Source organism: Ceratotherium simum, chromosome 18 (assembly GCF_057802395.1).
Source record: "Ceratotherium simum simum isolate JZ-2026a chromosome 18, ASM5780239v1, whole genome shotgun sequence".
NCBI lineage: Eukaryota > Metazoa > Chordata > Mammalia > Perissodactyla > Rhinocerotidae > Ceratotherium > Ceratotherium simum.
In genome coordinates this window covers 27,974,026-27,993,538 of record NC_141917.1, presented here as the reverse complement: position 1 = coordinate 27,993,538, position 19,513 = coordinate 27,974,026, and the positions used below count along the sequence as shown (strand labels likewise).

General features: G+C 42.5%; 1 protein-coding gene across 2 annotated transcripts in view; it reads left to right on the top strand.

The window, feature by feature from the left end:
* The window catches only part of SLC45A2 (solute carrier family 45 member 2), a 31,376-nt gene extending 12,927 nt beyond the window's left edge, over positions 1-18,449 (top strand). Inside the window, exons 3-7 of one of the 2 annotated variants that reach the window (XM_004422712.3) lie at positions 5,451-5,776; positions 10,119-10,262; positions 10,941-11,064; positions 15,625-15,836; positions 18,220-18,449. In XM_004422712.3, the coding sequence (XP_004422769.1) occupies positions 5,451-5,776; positions 10,119-10,262; positions 10,941-11,064; positions 15,625-15,836; positions 18,220-18,444 (1,031 nt within the window). In that variant the 3' untranslated portion in view covers positions 18,445-18,449. Of the gene's footprint in view, positions 1-5,450; positions 5,777-10,118; positions 10,263-10,940; positions 11,065-15,624; positions 15,837-18,219 lie in introns of those variants that run through there. The other variant, XM_014781570.2, reaches the window with a different exon arrangement.
* The last annotated feature ends 1,064 nt before the right edge of the window (positions 18,450-19,513 follow it).

Here is a 19,513-nt window from a genome sequence, read left to right as displayed (position 1 = left end):
TCATGAACCTCATGGGAATGTGAGGGATCTTTGATGTATCCTCCTGCTGAGGTAAAGTATCTAGCAGCACACTAGCTTTCTTGACTTGAGCTATTTCACCTTTGGTGTTGAGAGTGTTAGGCCACACACCTGAAGCAGAGAGGCAGTTACAGGCACATGCTAGGTGCAGAGTTTGACGCAGATAGACTCTCTTTAGATTCCTTGGTCTTGAAAGTCCCCTAATTTCCCATTTTACCTATTATAGTTGTGGACTAAAGAAAAAAATAGTACCTATTTCTATGTGCTTGGACTTCTTCCAGGATGAACCGTTGCTCAAGTTCACAGTGTCACCTCATAATTTCAAAATTATGAAATATAGCATCTGTCTGCCAAGCCATTCGTTTTCATGAGGTTGGCTCTGGTCTGAGTTTGAGAGCACGGCCTGGCTTTGTAAAGAAGGAGCCAGCTGGACCACTTGTGGGCCCTTCTTTGTAAAGGCTTGTTATCTAATATGGCAGCAGACGGCCTTTGGATACTCCAGCTTATGGTTTGGCCAATAGCCTGGGGATTGATTCCAGGAGCCCCAGTGAGGCTGAGGTAGGCAGTAGAGATCCATGCAGTCTGGATGTAGATGTGGGAGTTGGTGTCAGCCTTTGTTGCAGCTAAGATGACTAGGCTTTGTTTAGGAGACTATCTTTGAAGATAAAATCCTTAGCTTAAGCAGAGGAAGCAAAAAGGAAAGCATTAAATGAATTCCTGTAGCCCTCTACTGGGCCTTATCATATCTGAAGGTCTGAATAGATGAAATGTTTCCATCCAGAGTTTTAATATGGTGTCTATTAGAAGAATTTCCCCAAATGTCTCACTATTCCTTCAGGGCACGTTCTGTTGTAACTTTTAGCTACATCTTAACAGTAGCTTTGGGACAAACAAAGCAGTTTTGCCTGTTTTGTTTTTTTTCCCCATCCCTAAGAGAAGAGAGTATTGGAAATTCTCTCTTACTTGTAGTACGTGTCAAAGTTTTACTTAACTGATTAATGATGGAGCTGATAGGGAAGACATAAAGAACAGCTTCCCCCAGTTCTTTCTTTTTCGGCTGGGAAAGATTCGCCCTGAGTTAACATCTGTTGTCAATCTTCCTCTCTTTTTTTTTTTCTCCTCAAAGCCCCAGTACATAGTTGTATATTCTAGTTGGAGGTCCTTCTACTTCTTCTTTGTGAGCCTCCACCACAGTATGGCTACTGACAGATGAGTGGTGTTGTTCCACGTCCGGGAACTGAACCTGGGCCACCAAAGCAGAGCACGCCAAACTTTAACCACTAGGCCATCAGGGCTGGCTTTCCTCAAGTTCTTGAAGGATAGATATATGTGTGTGTGTGTGTGTGTGTGTGTATGATTAGCAAAAGAAAAAATACTAGGTTAGATACAAATCTGATTAACCTTCTACAAGGCAATAGAACTATAACTCCTCTGTAATAGTTTTGGGTTAATTTCTCTACCAGGTTACAAAAACATAATACAAATTATAGAATCCTATTAATGTCTGCAAATTAACCTTAATTTTACAGGACTGCACATCATCGTGCTTTATCAGTTGTGGATTGTTGGTCAAATATCCTGTGACAGCAAAGTCCCCTTCCCCAAAACTGTCAGATGAGGGTAAGGCAGGTTGATTGGAAATTGCTCTATCACCTGGGTACTCAAAAAGTGATATTTGGACTAGCAGCATTGGTGTCACTAGGAAGCCTGAAATGAATGCAGAATCTCAGGCCCCACCCTAGATCTTTAGAATCAGAAGCTCTGCTATATAGATTGAATGTTCATGTCCCTCCAAAATGCATACATTGAAAACCTGATGTCCAATGTGATGGTATTAGGAGGTAGGGCCTAGAGGAGGTGATTAGATGGAATCAGTACCCTTATAAAGGAGGCCAGAGAAAGCTCCTTTTCCACAAGGGAGGTTACACTGAGAAGATGGCCGTCAACGAGGACGTGGGTCCTCACCAGACACCAAATCTGCCAGTGCCATGATCTTGAACTTCCCAGCCTCCAAAACTATGAGAAATAAATGTTTGTTGTTTATAAACTACCAAGTTTATGGTATTTTTGTTATAGCAGCCTGAATGGACTAAGAAAACAAGCATTTTAACAAGATATCCATATGTTTCACATGCATATTGGAAATTAAGAGGCACTGCTCTAGAATATTTTAAAAATCGAACACCTACAATTTTTACTCTTTCCAAGTTTGAGATACATTTTTCTTCCACAATACCTGCCACACATCACACTAGGTGAGCAGTAAGCCCAGGTCTCAGGGCTCGGAATGAGTCCTCGGTTCTAGTCACTGGGCCTTGGATGACTAAGTCCTTTCTGCCAGCTCTAGGCAGATTGTCACCCTCAGTGCGCTAGTTGTCTTCCCCACTTTGGCGGTAGGCTTTGGAATTAGGGCTTCTGTAGGAATTCAGCAGGGCACTCAGTTTTGGCCCTGGTTCTGCCAATGTATGTGCTGGTGCTTTTCGTGTGTTGTCATGTTAACTCTCACGAAACTCATACAAGGAGGCATCACCACCCCCACTTCTCAGGAGGAGTGCCCAAGATCACATGACTGGAAAGCACACAGGTAGGAACTGAAATCAGGCGTAATTCCAAACCCCTTCTTTCTGTGCTGTCTCCTATCACCTAACCACTGTAGCCCGCGGCTGTCTGATCTAATTCAGCTAGATGAGCTCCAAACATCCTTCTACCTCTAAAATCTTTGGATTCATTGATATATTCATTGCTAACTAAGAGGAATCTTACAATAATTATTAGTAACCAACATCATCTCAATACCATTAACTGAGTACCAATAATAAATACACTCTTTAGGACTCCTCTATATTCTTCGAGTATCCCACTCACAGTTCTGACTTACCATTTGTTACAGTTTGTTAAAAGTAGCTGTTTACTTGTCTGGTTCTCCCACTTGGAAATGCCTTCCAGAGAGAAGGGGATGGTGCGCTATGTCTTACATATGTTTATATCCCCAGAAGCTAGTACAGAACATGTATTTAGTACTCAATAAATATTTATTGAAGTACCCTAAACCAGTTGCCATAAAACTGGACTAGGAAACCCTCCAATTATAGGACTCAGTTGATCTAATATAAATCCATCATTATATTTATATCCATATATTTATATTCATAAAATAAAACCACTATTCCATTGCACTGTGGTGGATTTATTTCACATATCAATTCTTTCGAATGGGCAGGGGTCTTCTGTTCTACATTTTTTCTGCTCAGTGGAACAGTAAGTTTGAAGGAAAGGGGCAGAAATGATAAGAGAATTAAATGGCAATATGACAACAATTGATCTGGTTACAAATGATAAATCGTTTCAAAAAAAGAATGTAAATTTGTCGTAGGGTTAATTTAGGTCAGGGGTTCTCAACCAGGGGCCGTTTTGCTCTCAAGGGGACATTAAGCAGTGCCTGGAGACATTTTCCGTTGCTGTAACTGGTGGTGGGGGGTGGAGAGGTTGTTCCTGGCATCTAGTGGGAAGAGGCCAGAAGTGCTGCTAAACGTCCTACAATGCACAGAACAGCTCACCACGACAGAGATTTTCCAGCCCAAAATGCAGTAGTGCCGAGATTGAGAAACCCCAATTTAGATAGACCCTCGAATAGTGCTAGATGTATGGTGCATTCTTATTGGTTGATTGCTTGGCTCAGCACATGGCCTCTGACACCTTCAGCATCTCCACAACTGTATAAAGAGAGTCATTTTCTAATGGAGATCCAGAGGCACCACAAGTCCCAGAACTGCCCTCTAAATCAGCAGCAGAATGTGGCTGCCTCAAGGGCCTCTCCTTCCTCTCAGATTCTGGGACTTACCCTCCAGGAGAGGACACCATATGTGTCATTTATCTGTTTATCTACATACCTATCACCCATAACTAGACCATATATTCCTTTTTGGCAGGGAACGTATGTTTTACTTCCTTGTACCCCATTGGCCACCATTTCCCATAGTTCCACCTTCTAACGCTTCGGCACTCAGGGCATGATAATTTTATTTATTTTTGGGCTCAGTGGTTAAACAGTTGGTCATCTGTAAATATCTTCTATGATAGATTGCAACTAACCAGCATGTGAAGTGACGAGAATCCTCCGTTCTCCCCCTGTTCCGGATAAATTAGGATTCATAGCACTTGGCATTCAGATTTATGTTCCTGGGGTCAAGGTTCACATAAGTTTAGGTATTTAAGGTTAGAGATAGAGAATTCCTTGAGTTCTCTTTTCTTCCTTGATTCCCTGGTGTGTGAGGATGTTGTCTTTATGTGAAATAAAATGAAGACTTCACTCACACAAGCAAAACAAATACAGGCACAAGCTGTTCTGTCCAGGTGGGTATTTGTGTTTGGTGAGGCATGATGGAGAGTGACATGTAAAGGTATTTGACAGGAGTATCAGCCTTACACAAGCTTGTGACTTGGGTAGAAGGTGTGTTTGGCATCCATCTCCTTACTTCCCTAGACCTCCTCCCACTCTATGGTCTGGCTCCTTCAGCCTGGCATTCTCAGAAGTCACGATGCCTGCCACCAGGAGCAACATTTGAGAAGCACTTACTACTTTGGTGCTGAGTAGTGTAATGTCTTGCCTATACCAAGAGCACTTGTGTTTTAAAACAGGAACCCCAAAGAATGAATCACTAACAGTAGGATTTCAAATATTAGACCATTAGGGTGGGATTGATTTTGAGGAGTCCTTCCTCAGTGTCCCTCAGATCACACTGTCTTTAAGCAAAAGCAGATAAAACAAACACCAGAAAGACTTCAGGTCAGGGTCCTGTGAGATAATAATAATATTTTTAAAAATTCGTGTTTAACTTTTGTTCTTATTTTTTTCCCATGGCTATCAACTAGGAAGAAGTACTTTCAGCTTCTAACAGAGGAAAGGAGGCAGATTCCAAGACTGTTTGATCTTTGCAAACTTTTGTCATCCTAGGAAGCTTATTAATAGATAAATGACAAAACACATCATTATATTTTGTTGCAGTCAGAAATTGGTTCTCTTTGGTTTCCTCTTTATGGTCAGGAATTTTAGTTCTAAAGCAGTGTAGAGAGCGCAGTTTAAAAAGGCCACAGGACCTCCAATGGTGGCAATATTTACTAAGCACTTACTGTGTGTCTGGCACTATTCCATTTTTCAATCATGACCCTACTAGTAGGTTACTCTTTTATCCTCAGCCCCGTGTTATGCGTGAGGAAGTGCAAGGTTACAACACGTACATGCTAGAGCCTGGTCTTGAACCCACGCTTCCTGGCTGCAAGTGTCTTAGCCTCTCACAGTGTTACCTCTCCAATCAAAACCAGGCAACTCTACTGTCCTCAGGCGGCTTTCCCACTGAAGGGGAGGGCCCGTGCATGATGGAAAGGGAAGGTGCTTTCTAAATATTCTAATATAGCTCTTTCTTGCTTTCCAGGTCTCGGAGGTGCCCTGGGTTACATTTTGGGTGCCACTGACTGGGCCCATCTGAAACTGGGAAGAATGCTGGGCACAGAATTCCAGGTCATGTTCTTCTTCTCTGCCTTGGTGCTCACTTTGAGTTTTATTATTCATCTGTGCAGTATCCCTGAAGCCCCACTGAGAGATGTTGCAAAGGACATTCCCCCACAGCAAGGCCCCCAGGACCTTCCATTGTCATTAGACAAAATGTACGAGTATGGGTCTATCGAGAAAGTTAAAAACGGTTATATAAACCCAGAGATGGCGCTGCAGGGAGAAAAAAACAAAAATGCTGCTGAGCAGGTAAAGAAGCAAATTCTCTTCTCTTTACTTGGGAAAAATATTCTTGTTCTTACCCTTTCTTCTTCCTTCTCCTTCTTCATCGTCGTCGTCATCATCTTCTTTTTTATTATCTTTTGTCTTTGCTTTGTTGCTTATTTGATGTGAGGAGTTTTCTGAAGTCTAATTGAATCCTCCAATCCCCAACAGCTATTATCCCTTGGAAATAAAACTTTGCACCGCAAGGGAAAATGTATGCATTTTCCTCTGCTCCTCCTGTCGCTGACTCTTTTCAGGGCATCGAACCAGAGAATATGAAGCTAGTTGCAAAATGTTAGACCATTAGAGAAGCCTGGAACCATCCTCAGGCCACAAGAAATATCTTCACTCCTTGGATTAGCATTATAAATTTGTTCTTCCAAATGACAGCGTCCTCTGGTTGGAGGAGCTAAGAGGTTATTGGGACGAAGCCTGCGTTTTATCTTGATCACACAGCAAATAGAGAAAATATGAGAATCTATTATTTTGGAGACCTGGTTAGACTGCCTTTCACTGCACCAGGCTGCCTCGGGGAGAACACCCACACTCCCTGCCAATCCCAGCTAGCCTGGAACGGCCTTGTTGTGCAGTTCTGCAAGGCAGCGTGGGAATCATGGAGTAGCCATACAATGGAACCCATGCCATCATTAAAAGATGTGTTTTTTGAAGATTTATTTAAGACATAATATTCAGATAAAACACACACACACACACAAAATGATCTCCCTTTTGGGAAAAGCTACACATATACAGAGAAAATATAGAAAGGATATATACCCTAAATGTTAGTTGAAGTTATTTTCTCAGGATGATAGGCTAACAGGTGGTTTTAATTTTCCTTTTGAAACCCTTCAGTATATCCAACATTTCTATAATGGACAAGTATTACTTTGAAAATAAAGAAAAAATAATGTCACGGTTTAAGGAACAAAACAAGGCAGGGTTTTACTAAAGATAAGTAGATATTACCCTGGGAGATTATCCCTGCCTCTTCGCCCCATTGGTAAACTATGACTCCCTCACAAAGTGTCACCCAGCAGACGCCATCTCACTCCGCTCACAACTCATGTTGTGAGGATCACATGAAATCAAGTGAGTGGAAGCCTTTTGGAAGGCATAAACCCCTCCACACTAGTAAGAAAATAAATGCATCAAATACAATTAACTTTACATATACACCGAGGCTGTGAATGATTTTGTTATTTGGTTTAAAATAAAACAACATGACAATAAAAAACAGAGTAACATGTCTTAGCTCAAAGCCAAGCAGCCGACTCTTCTATTCCAAATGTGCATCTTGGGAGCCTCCAGCTGAGCAATGGAAGTCTATACTATGTGAGGGCCAGGACCCTGGCCATCGTTGTTTGTTAAAGTCATTACTTTCCAAAATGAAGGTGGCTTTGCAATTTGAGAACTGGGATTTTTTTTTTTTTAAATGGCAAGAGACCTGAATTATTTCAGGGTTCAAACCAGATCCTATAAAATCCATTTGCAACTCCTCCATGCCATCATTGCTACTTCAGCATTTCAATATCTCCTTTTTTTTTTTTATAATTTTATTTATTTTTTCCCCCAAAGCCCCAGTAGATAGTTGTATGTCATAGTTGCACATCCTTCTAGTTGCTGTATGTGGGACGCGGCCTCAGCATGGCCAGAGAAGCGGTGCGTCGGTTCGCACCCGGGATCCGAACCCTAGCCGCCAGCAGGGGAGCGTGTGCACTTAACCACTAAGCCACGGGGCCAGCCCTCAATATCTCCTTTTGAGTGTACTCTTGTGAAGTTCTTTTTCCCCCAAGGGCTCTGTGCCTTTTTCGCTTATGAATCCATCACCACCCAATCTCCAGTTGACAAAGGCGCACAAAACAGGCAGTAAAACAACTCCCCGGGGCTCAGAACCATTGAAAGGGTGTTACCAAGGGAATTGATGAGTCAGGGAATAAGATGCCAGCTGAATTTTCATTCTGAGTTAAAATACCCAAAGAGGCTTTGAATATTTACATCTCAGCTTTTACAGAAATCCTAGGAACAATATGAAAGCTCTTATTTATTTTTGGATGAAAGGAAAAATTAGGTTAACAATGAAAGCGGGATGAAAATTATGTATAAGGCAGCATAAATTAATATTTGGAATGAGGCTGAATACTTGCTGGCCAGATTCACTTTTTAAAATTTTGCATATTTGGAAAGAAGAGAAGAAAAGTGAAGATAAATCATGTTGTCTGAGGCACGAAAATCAGGCTGTTGTTTCTTGGTCTATACCTTTAGCTGCTTCTTCCTGTGGTCGAGTAAAAAGTAATAATTCTGGGGTCCAGCCCAGTGGTGTAGTGGTTAAGTTCATGTGCTCTGCTTCAGCAGTGTGGGTTTCACAGGTTCAAATCCCGGGCCCGGACATATGCATTGCACATCAAGCTATGTGTGGCAGCATTCCATATACAAAATAGAGGACGATGGGCACAGATGTTAGCTCAGGGCTAATCTTCCTCAGCAAAAAGAGGAGGATTGGCAAGAGAAGTTAGCTCAGAGCCAATCTTCCTCACCAAAAAAAAAAAAGTAATAATTCTGCATTGAGTTTCTGTTATAGTCACCATTTATTTTGACAGATGCCATATTTTACATGCAGAAAACAGTTATTTTTCCTAACTCCAAGGGAACATCTATACTTTTTAATGCTTATTAAGTAAAAGAAAATTGGTTCAGTCATAGTCAGTAAGTTAAATATTGCAAAATTGATGAATTAAAAAATCAACTTACACAACAAACCTACAATGAGTAAATATAATTTTCCACAACAAAGAAGTAAAAAGCATTATCATATAAGGCTAAGAGTTATGAAAACAGTATGCTGTTGTAGTTAAAATAGAAACTCTCAGGAGGCTGTCTTATAAAAGAACTAGCCAAGACTCAATTTCATTATGTCAAGATTCAGAATAAATAAAAATCTGACAAGAAAGACCCATCACCCCACTGTGGTTGATGTTTACAGTCTCGGTGTCTTCAGGCCAGCTGATGCTTAATATTCCCAAAGATTCTTTCTTCTCTTATAAGACAAGATGTTAAAGGTTGTTTCATTTTTTGTATTTCAAAACAGCTGTGTCATTAGTTCAAAATTTCTCATTCTCTCAAGGCTCCTGATACCAAAAAATTGTAGCCTCTGGTTTTACATAATTTAAGTCTAAATTAAAGAATTTAGGGCATATGTATTCATTTTGTGTGTGTGTGTTTGTGTGTGTGTGTATGTTCTACAATGTTCTCACTTCTGACTCAAGGTAGAGCTCATTTACATGTGTTGGCTGATGGCAGGATCCAGGGAAATAAACTAGGAGGAGGGACCTGGCCAAGAGCAGGGAGCTGATTGGCTCTCTGTATTAGATTTCTATTGTTACATGACAAATCACCACAAATTTAGCAGCTTAAAACCACACCTATTTATTATCTCATAGTTCTGTAGGTCAGAAGTCTGGGTGGGTTCAACTGGGTTCTCTGCTCAAGGTCTTACAAGGCTGAAATCAAGGTGTCAGTGGAGGTGCATTCTCATCTGGAGACTCAACTGAGGAAGAATCTGCTTCTGCGCTTGTTCAGGTAGAATCCAGTTCCTTATGGTTGTAGGACTGATGTCCTTCTTTTCTTGCTGGCTGTTGGCCAAGTCACTCTCATCTCCTAAAAGCCACTCTCAGATCCTTTCCACATGGCCCCCTCCACCTTCATAGCCACTAATCCTTGTGTTTCCAAACTCTCTGACTTCCCCTTCTGCTCCCAACTGGAGAAAACTCTCTGCTTTTTAAAGGGCTCATGTGGCTTGGTTAGGGTCACCCAGATAATCTCCCTTTTGATTAACTCAAAGTCAACTGATTTGTAACCTTAATTATATCTGCAAAACTCCTTGGTCATGTAACATAATCTAATCATGAGGTAACACCAGGGGATGGAGATCATGGAGCCTACCACACTTTCAGAGTCAAGAAATCTAAGAACTATAATCATCTAAGGGCTAGCTTAGACCTGTGAGCTTTGTCCTCATACAGTGGTTCTGCCTTTCAAAGACAGGATGCTAGATGTCTCTTACATCTTGGCCCAAGGCAAGCTCCATTTCCAGTCCCTTCACCCTTAGGTCCCCAAAGCCCCATTCTGGGCCTGAAACTGCTAAGTATCCACACTTAACAGAACACCTCCTATGAGACTTCTCTGTGGAAACCTTGGTACCATGCCCAGAAAGTGTGACCCTGTGTGATAGTTGACTGACAGATGTGTAACAGGGCTGTGTGCTCTGACTCCCACAGCTGGCTGTGTGTCTGCTTGAAGGTCACACCTGTTTCATGTTTTATTCCAGACTCGGAGGACAATGACCTTGAAGTCACTGCTGAGGGCGCTGGTGAGTATGCCATCCCACTACCGCTACCTTTGCATCAGCCACCTCATTGGATGGACCGCCTTCCTGTCCAACATGCTATTCTTCACAGATTTCATGGGCCAGGTAATGAAGATGTCTGTGCACACAATTATTGACCTGCATATCAATCCCTCATTTAGCACCTGTCTAGTTTCTTCTGGGCTAATTTCTAGGATGGGCACAGTAAAAACGTAGAAAAGAGTACCTTCAAGGAGCTGGTTTACAGACAGTTTCTAGAGGCAAGTTACCACACCCTAGACAACTAGAGGACACTATGGAACCAGTACTTGATCAAATACAACAAATAAGGAAAAATCAATGTGAGCTGTAGTGGTCATAACAGGCTTAACAAAGGAGGTGCGGCATGATCCAGGCCTTGAAGGGTGAGTAGGAGTTGGAGAGAAAGAGGAGAGGGAGAAAACATTCCGAGCAGGAAGAGGAATGGAACGTGTGGAGATGAGTCAGAAGCGTGTTGGCTGTACCAGAAGATGGATGGCAGAGTTGCCTAAATTGGGTGAGGCCAGATGTTAGGTGGAAGGAGGGATGTTAATGATCCAGAGGGAGGTTGTTTAGATGCAGTAGGCATTAGAGGTGTGAAAGGATGAAAGGGATCACCTGATCATGGGAGAATGAGGTCTGTGCCCTAGGAATGGCCCCTCAGGCAGGGACCTGTTGCTCCCCATGGGTGGAAAAGCAGAGCGTATGAGAAGGGGTCCCTAACATACTGCATTTGTAGCTCAACAACCCCCATCTCTCTTTCAGATTGTGTACCATGGGGATCCCTATAGTGCACACAACTCCACAGAGTTTCTCATCTATCAAAGAGGGGTCGAGGTTGGATGTTGGGGTTTGTGCATCAACTCCATGTTTTCCTCACTTTATTCTTGTAAGTCTCCTTCTTCTAGGGGTGTCTTCTAAAGGGCTCTGATCTAGCAGAATCTTGGATTTTATATTTCTGTTTATTTTCTGCTCTTTAAAATATCAGATTCTTGATAAATATATGGAGGTCAGGAAAAACTATTCCCTTAGAAAGGACCACATGAAGTATCCTTTTTCATAGTGAATTCCAGGTGTCATTTTCCTCAGTGATTACTTGTACTTGGAATCAGGGGTTCCTGATCAAGTTTCTCTGGTAAATAAAAGGAAATCTTGTAAACAAGATGGTAAAGTATTGGATGGAAGAGGGATAGAGTCCCGGCAGAGAGTGTTGATTAGCAGCAGGTCTCTGTTCCGCTGGAGTAGGATGGTTGGTGGAGTTTCATAGATATGCTTATCAGATTTGTAGGTGACACAAAACAGCAGGTATGATTAATATGCTGGGTGACAAAATTAACATGTAAAATGACCTTAACTCAGATAGGCAGGGTAGTATGTTATAAGAGCACTGTTCCAGGATTGAGAACAATGGCTTTTCTTCTCAAGTACCAGCTTTCCATGGGCTCTGGAAACAGTTAACCTCCACTTAGCTAAATTTCAGCCGTGAGGACACTGTAAACAAAGTGATTTCTGCGATTGGTTTTAAATAAGTCCAGCTGATGTTACTCCAACTCCAGGGCATCACATAGGCTCATTTTGTGCTGCTAATGTATATGGAAATCTCCAAGCTCTGTATACACTGAATTCAGTGAAAAGTCTGTCCTATAAAATGTATGCAGGTTCCCCATTTGGAGTGGAAATTGGGCTCTTAATAATAATGGGAGCTCCTCCAGGGAGAATAGCTGGCCCCCATCTCAGAGCCCAAGGCTTGGACAGGCCCAGGGGACAGCAGGGGGATGGCCCAGGTTGGGGGGGGTGATAGGGGACAATCCCTGTTACCATTCTCAGAGGCGTCATTCTGTCATTGACATGTGCTTCTTGTGGGCGAAGAGGGTGAATGTATATAATGACCTCTCATCTGGCATTTAGCCCTCCACCTAGCCATAGCACAGCAGGAAATCTGTGCTTCGAGATCAAGAAAATTTCTTCAAAATATGGCACAGGGGGGCTGGCCTGGTGGCGTAGTGGTTGAGTTCAAGCACTCTGCTCCGGTGGCCCAGGGTTCACGGGTTTGAATCCCTGGGCAGACCTACACACGGCTCGTCATGCTGTGCTGTGGTGGCCTCTCACATACAAAGTGGAGGAGTATGGGCACAGATGTTAGTTCAGGGCCAATCATCCTCAGCAAAAAGAGAAGGATTGGCAACAGCTGTTAGCTCAGGGCCAATCTTCCTCAGCAAAAAAACAAAAACAAACAAACAAACAAACAAAATATATATATATATATACAGCACAACTGAGAAAAGGGACCTAATATAAACATCTAAGGGATTCATGAGCCAAATAATCATAAAACCATAAAATTCATTATTTTTTGTGTGTGTGTGAGGAAGATCAGCCCTGAGCTAACATCCATGCTAATCCTCCTCTTTTTGCTGAGGAAGACCGGCTCTGAGCTAACATCTATTGCCAATCTTCCTCCTTTTTTCCCCCAAAGCCCCAGTAGATAGTTGTATGTCATAGTTGCACATCCTTCTAGTTGCTGTATGTGGGACGCCGCCTCAGCATGGCTGGAGAAGCGGTGGGTCGGTTTGCGCCCGGGATCCAAACCCGGGCCGCCAGTAGCAGAGCATGCGCACTTAACCGCTAAGCCACGGGGCCAGCCCCAAATTCATTATTTTTAAATTTATGATAACCAAATAGTGGTGACTTAAAACTTACATTTCCTTAGCAAAACTCTTTTTTTCCCCTTAGAGTGTATGAACTAAGAAAATTCCTGGAAGGAATTCAAGTACTTAGAATTAGGGAGCACTAGACTAAAAGCGTCATGTAAATTATCCATCTTAATCCCTTTGTGCTTTCAAGAGGTGGAGGGACTATTTACTACTACTTTCATTTTTGTAAGAGGAACACATTTTTCTACAAGTAATTAGCATTTTATTTTTGTGTCAATTTTAACTTTTTTCCCCTCAAAGAATCCTTACTAAGTACTATTCCATTCGTCTGGTTTGAGTTCCTATATGAGTTTCATGGCATTTGAAAACTAAAAAGCATGCTGTTTTTAGGCCCTTCCTAGTTAAAAGCCACATGTACAAAATGAACTGTAATTTGAATCGTGTTCCAAAGTTATATTCATGTATAAATCTATGGGATCTCTATCATTGTGAATTAGAACTAGAATTTTATATATAAAATACAATCAGCCCTGCTTAAGGATCTTTAGGGGATCCCCATGCCCATAGGATAAACTCAAAGTCCTGAGCTCGGCATTCCAGGATTTTCAGTTTGGTCTGGTTCACACTTTGACTTCTCTCATTTCCATACATTAACTACCCCCAATGACCCACTGCACAGACTTTCTCATCTCTGTATATTTGCTACTGCTTTGGGTTTCTTCTTCTACCTGAACTGCTCTTTCTAATTCCCCACTAGACAACTCCTAGTCATACTTTTAGACCCAGCTCAAATATTACCTCCTCTGTGAAATCTTTCAAGTCTTTGCCCTTGCACCCCAACCCACCCTGGGCAGAATCAATCATTTCCTTCAATTCCAGAGTGCACTGTATAACCCTCTATTTTGGACTCATCACATAACATCAGGTGCAGATCTAGAATTTCTATCCAAATGGAGCTTGGCAGGGCAGTCTGGCTGCTGGGGTGGGGGGTGGGGCATGATGATAGGGACTTGTTTTCAAGTTCCTTTTACATAGCAGGCATCCTTAGCTCAATGAGAATAGCAACACTGAGTACTGAAATACAGCCAATTGTTCATATCATACACTACTATTCCTAGCTGGTACTTAAATTTCCCACCAATCCTAACGAGAGGCATAGTGTGAGGATATGACCACTACTGGGTATCAGATTCAGCAGAGGGCAAGTCAGCTTGACCCTTAAGTTTATTGATTTCTCTTCATGGATAAAGCATTCTTTGCCAGACTTTCAGTCTTTGTACTGAAGTTACCTATGTTTCCAAATATCTCTTTCTTCTTCTTTGCCTTCTCCTTGGCTGGCTACACATTTGGATGAAAGCATTTCCCTGATGAATATTGATGGTATCTTTTAGGTATTGAGATACCGTAGGTTACATTTTCTGCATCAATATAATCATTAGGCAAACAGAAACTGACCTACTTTTATACTGCCTTCATTCTCAACCCTGACAACAGCCCTCCAGGCATGGTATGAATTTAATAGAGGAAGCAATGTTGCTCACTTATCATTTTCAGAACACTGTCTTCCATCAGATGACCTGAGACAGTGTTTAGTTTCATAATTGATTTAAATGTAATACAGATTAGGTTTCTTGTCTGTGTGATCTAAGTCCAATAATTATTTGGATAGATATGGAAAATTTCATCCTTGAATAGGCACTTTTCAAGTATCTATTGTTTATCCCCTGAGTTCATGTGTTCCAGTAGAATGGAGCAGGGGAAAGATAAGGAATGTATGTATTAAAAACAACTGATTAAAAAAGGAAGATAAAAGAAAGATTTTTTTAGCAATTTTTCCTACCATAGTGTAAAACACTTTAAGGCAGAATTTTCAAATTTTTAAAATGAACTCTATCACAGTACTTATATGAGCAAGCCAAGTTTACCTGCTGGGAGGGGACTCAAGTTAAGAGGGAACCATCTTCAGCCCAGCCTGTATCTGTTGAGATAATGATAGCCATCACTAACTGGATGTCTTCTATGTTCTCAGCATTGGGCTGAGTGATTTCACAGACATTTTATCTCACTTGATCCTGACAACAACCCAAAGAAGGGTTTTGTTAGTCGCATTTTTCAGATAAGACAGCTGAGGTTTGGGGAGTTAAGAAAGTTGTCCACAGAGGGTGAGGGAGGCAGTGATGGGGAGGTGCCAGGTGCATTGGGAGCCCCTTACCAGCCTGGGAAGGGTTGCAAGTCAGAGAAAGTGTCTGCAGATAATGCACATCCTTTACTTCCTTCTCAGGTGTACAGACGGCATTCAGGTGGGGGGCGAAGAAACTGATGTAAGTCATTCTGTAAAATCTGGTTGTTTTAATTTCCTCCAACCTGATTTTGGCCAAGACGGGCCTGCGTTGTCATTTTGGTCCTGTTAGGCTAGACCCCAGTGAATCAGAATGACCCCTACTTTTCTTCCATGTCTTGCTGCCCCAGGGTCCCATCGCCAAGGCAGGCTTTCCCGCCACCTCTGTTGCATCCTGTTGCTGTTCAGCTGCCTGCTACACAGTGCCTGGTCCTTCCCTGTGGAAAGAAAAATCAACCTAGCAAGGCGATTTCCAGCTCTCCTTTGTGCAAAGAGTTTAAAACTGATTCCAAAAGCCAGCTGTTTCAAGCACAGATAAGGAGATTCTTTTGTTTCTCACTCAGTATCAATGGAAGGCTTCTGAAAAAAGTGAATCTTCAAAAGAAGGGATTGTCTGAAATTATTACACATTGTGAGGCACTGCCAGCTGTAATTTCTTCCTCTCTTCTCCCCACAGACTTTCAGAAATTTTTGGTATCCTACGTTGGGTTAAAGGGTCTTTACTTCACGGGGTATTTGCTATTTGGCCTGGGGACGGGATTCATCGGGCTCTTCCCCAATGTCTACTCCACCCTGGTCCTGTGCGCCTCGTTCGGTGTGATGTCCAGCACTCTGTACACCGTGCCCTTTAACCTCATTGCCGAGTACCACCGTGAGGAGCAGAAGCAGGTGCGTCGTGGAACCTCTGCACTGGGTAACATCCGGACTCCCCTGAAGCCTGGGGGATTTCATAGGAAAGGGTAGAGCAGAGCTAGAAAACAAGTGTTCTTGAAACAGCAGCACTGAAATGCCCAGCCAGCTGTAACGATGGCCTGACCAAGGCATGACTGCCTCCCCCAGCCCACCCCTCTCCTTACTCTGAAGCCCTGTGCACCTGGAGCAGTAGGGCAGTACCGTTACCCACATTTGTCTGATTAGGAAGAGGGGGCTCAGGAATGCTGAGAAACCAGCCCACAATCACACAGGGATGAAGAAAGGGGAACCCAGGGATTCAGACGACTGCCCCAATATCCAGTGCCCCTGCAGCATTTCTGGGCCTCCCCTCCCCCCCCACCACAGAGATGCATGGTGGAATTTCTGGGAGTTATTGGTTGAGGGTAAGAAATTGTTAGGCAACATTTTCCTTGGTGTCCAGGTTTTGGTAAGTCAGACCCTGTATGCAGGGAGGAAAGTTGGGGTTGCAGGTGGTCACCCCCACCAGCTGCCTCAGGGAAGGCCTGCCCCATCTCCCTCTTGGAGCCCAGGCTAGTGGGCCAGGCAATAAGAAGCCCTAAAAGAACACTGGGTTGGGTATTTCTGCTCTAAAATTACCACCTTTTCTTATTAAAATATGCCACGTTTCCCCCATGAAAATAGGCTTACATTTCCTTAACTGGAGCAGTGATGTAAAAGCTAAAGAGAGAACTTCCAGTTTAATCCATCACAGCATGGAACTGTGAAAACACTGAATACACGACCATGTGACTGCAACGCCGGCCTTCTGTGCCATCATTTAATCTGGCAACGCAGCAGGGCAGAGTTGCACCAGGAGTTCAAACCTTTCAAACAAGAGTTGTGGCCGTCCTCATGCCCTGGCAAACATTGTCACTAATGTTTCAATGCATGACGGGGATTTTGCTGTTAAAGAGAGAGCTATCATAAAGAACTGTCCCTTCAAGGAGAAAGTTAGATGGTACTAGGGCAAAAACACATAAATTTTGGACTCTGAGAAACCTGGATTCAAATCCTGCCTTCCCCACTTGGCAGCTGTGTCACACTGGGGATGTTATTAATTTATATATTAAATATCACTTAAAATGAGTTCATTTTTAGAAGTAGTAATATATTCTCATGGCTCAACAATCACAATGATATACCAGTGTACACTGAGAAGTGGCTCCCCCCCACCCCTCCCTCCACTCTTTTGAGTTTTTTATCTTTCCAGCATTTTTTTCATGAAAATCAAGCAAATATGAATCTGTTTTCTTACTTCCTCTTTGTCATTCAAAGGATGATATGCATTTTTCTGCACAATGATTTTTTTACTTAGTATAGGAATGATCTTTCAAACTCCTGAGCCTCAGTTTCCTAATAAATCAAATGGGAATAATATATGTACCTTCTAGAGTTGTTGGAAAATAAAATTAAACAAGATAGCGTAGCTAATGTGCTTATCACAATGCCTACCTTGCACCTGGCAGAGACTCAAAAGATGGTAGTTAGTATTATTATTGTTATCATGATAATAATAGGCACATCTGGGGAGGCAGTGAGATGAAATGAAGTAACATATGTGAAAGAACCTTGCACAAGGCCTAGCACATAAAAGACACCCAATACGTGGCAATGTTACAACCAATTCAGACCAAATATCAGGTATCACTCAATACTAATATACTGACCGAATATCAAACATATTTTGAAAGGTTGAATTGCTTCTTTATGTTGCTTCTCCTACGTATATCAGTGATTCAACATCCTTCTAAAACTGTTTGAATTTTTAACACTAAGGAAGGAAAGGAATGGGCTATTTATTGGGTTTCTACTACACTGTATTTATTGACTTCTTAGGAAGAGATAATTTTGCATATATTAACTATTTAACCCTCATAGGTGTTAATGGTGGAATTTAAGGGTTTGGGGCAGGTAGAGAAGAGAGCCTCAGCTGGGAGGGTGGAGCCTCCTGGTGGCCTTAAGTCAGGGGTTGGCAAACTGTGGCCCGCTGGCCAAATGTGGCCTGCCAACTGCTTTTGTACAGCCCATGAGCTAAGAATTCTTTTCAAATTTTTTAAATGATTTTTTAAAATCAATAGAAGCATAATATTTTGTGACAAGTGAAAATTACATGAAATTCAAATACCAATGTCCATAAAGTGATATTGGAACGCCAAATGGTTTATGTATTGTAGCTGCTTTTGCGTGACAATGGGAGCTGTGTAATTGCAGCCAAGACCATGTGACCCACAAAGTCGAAAATATTTACTCTCTGGCTCTTTACAGAGAAAGGTTGCTGACTTCTGCCCTAACGGACAGTTCGTGTAGATCAGACGCTCTCCCTGTGTTTCCGTTGCAGAGGCAGCAGGCCCCAGGAGGGGACCTGGACAGCAGAGGGAGAGGGCAGGGCCTGGACTGCGCCGCCCTCACCTGCATGGTGCAGCTGGCTCAGATCCTGGTCGGAGGTGGCCTGGGCTTCCTGGTCAACATAGCCGGGAGCGTCGTCGTTGTGGTGATAACGGCATCTGCGGTGGCACTGATCGGCTGTTGCTTTGTGGTTCTCTTTGTTAGATACGTGGATTAGGTCAATAAAGAGATGTTGTCTCAGTGGAGTGTGTGGCAGAAAATCACTTTTCTTTAGCCCTGCATTTTTTGGGGTCTGCCTGTTGGATGCCTGTGTTGTGATTTCAGCTGCGGTAATCTGCCCGCCTCTCTTTCAACCAGCCCTCTGCACAACAGTCCCCGTATTTCAGGCATCCTTTGTCTCAGGAAAGACTGGGCTCTACCTCCATTCACTGGTGGCCAGGGGTAAGTGTGGGCGAGAGCACCTACACGTGCCTTTCTCGCGCGTCTCTGTGCAGAGGTTTGGAAGGGCAGGGTCTGTTCTCCCCTGGGCATTCCAGGCCTTGATGAAACCTGAGATGCAGACTAGTTCTACACATGATGCTTGTGTTTATTCAATGATGTGGCTTTTTTTCTTAACTAGGGGTCCATATATCATCGGGAAGGGGGTCATATTTTTCATCAAATTCACCAATACTCAAAATGTTGCTGATGATTTATTTTATATTAATTTACTCATATTTAACTTTCTAATAATTAATTCATGTTAATTTATGATATCCCTGACAAGGCTGCTTGAACATCTCATGCTGGAGGATTTACCACTTTAAAACAGTTCATTTCATTGACACAGTAAAAATATTTCTCTCTAACCTGCACCTTTGTTCCATCCTCTGGAGTCCATATGCAAGTCTTTCAAAAACAACCTCCCATTTCTCCTATGATCTTCTCTTCTCCAGGTGAAGCAGTTTTTCTCCAGCCATACCCCTTCAACTGCTTCTTACATGACAAAGTTTTCAGCAGCCTTGTGAGGCAGCATAGTTTAATAGCAAGACCACAAACTTCGGAACCAGGCTGATTTTGAATCCCAGCTTTGCTGCTCACCGGCAAACTACTGAACCTCCCCTAGCCACATTTGCTTATTCATACATTTGAGGTAACAATTCCTACCTCAGAGAATTGTGACGATTAATAATACCTAACAGCTAATACTTAATAGCGCTTACCACTATTCTAAATGTTTTACCTGTGTTAACACAGCAATCTTGGGCGTGGACACTGTTACTGATCTGCATTTTGTAGACAAGGAA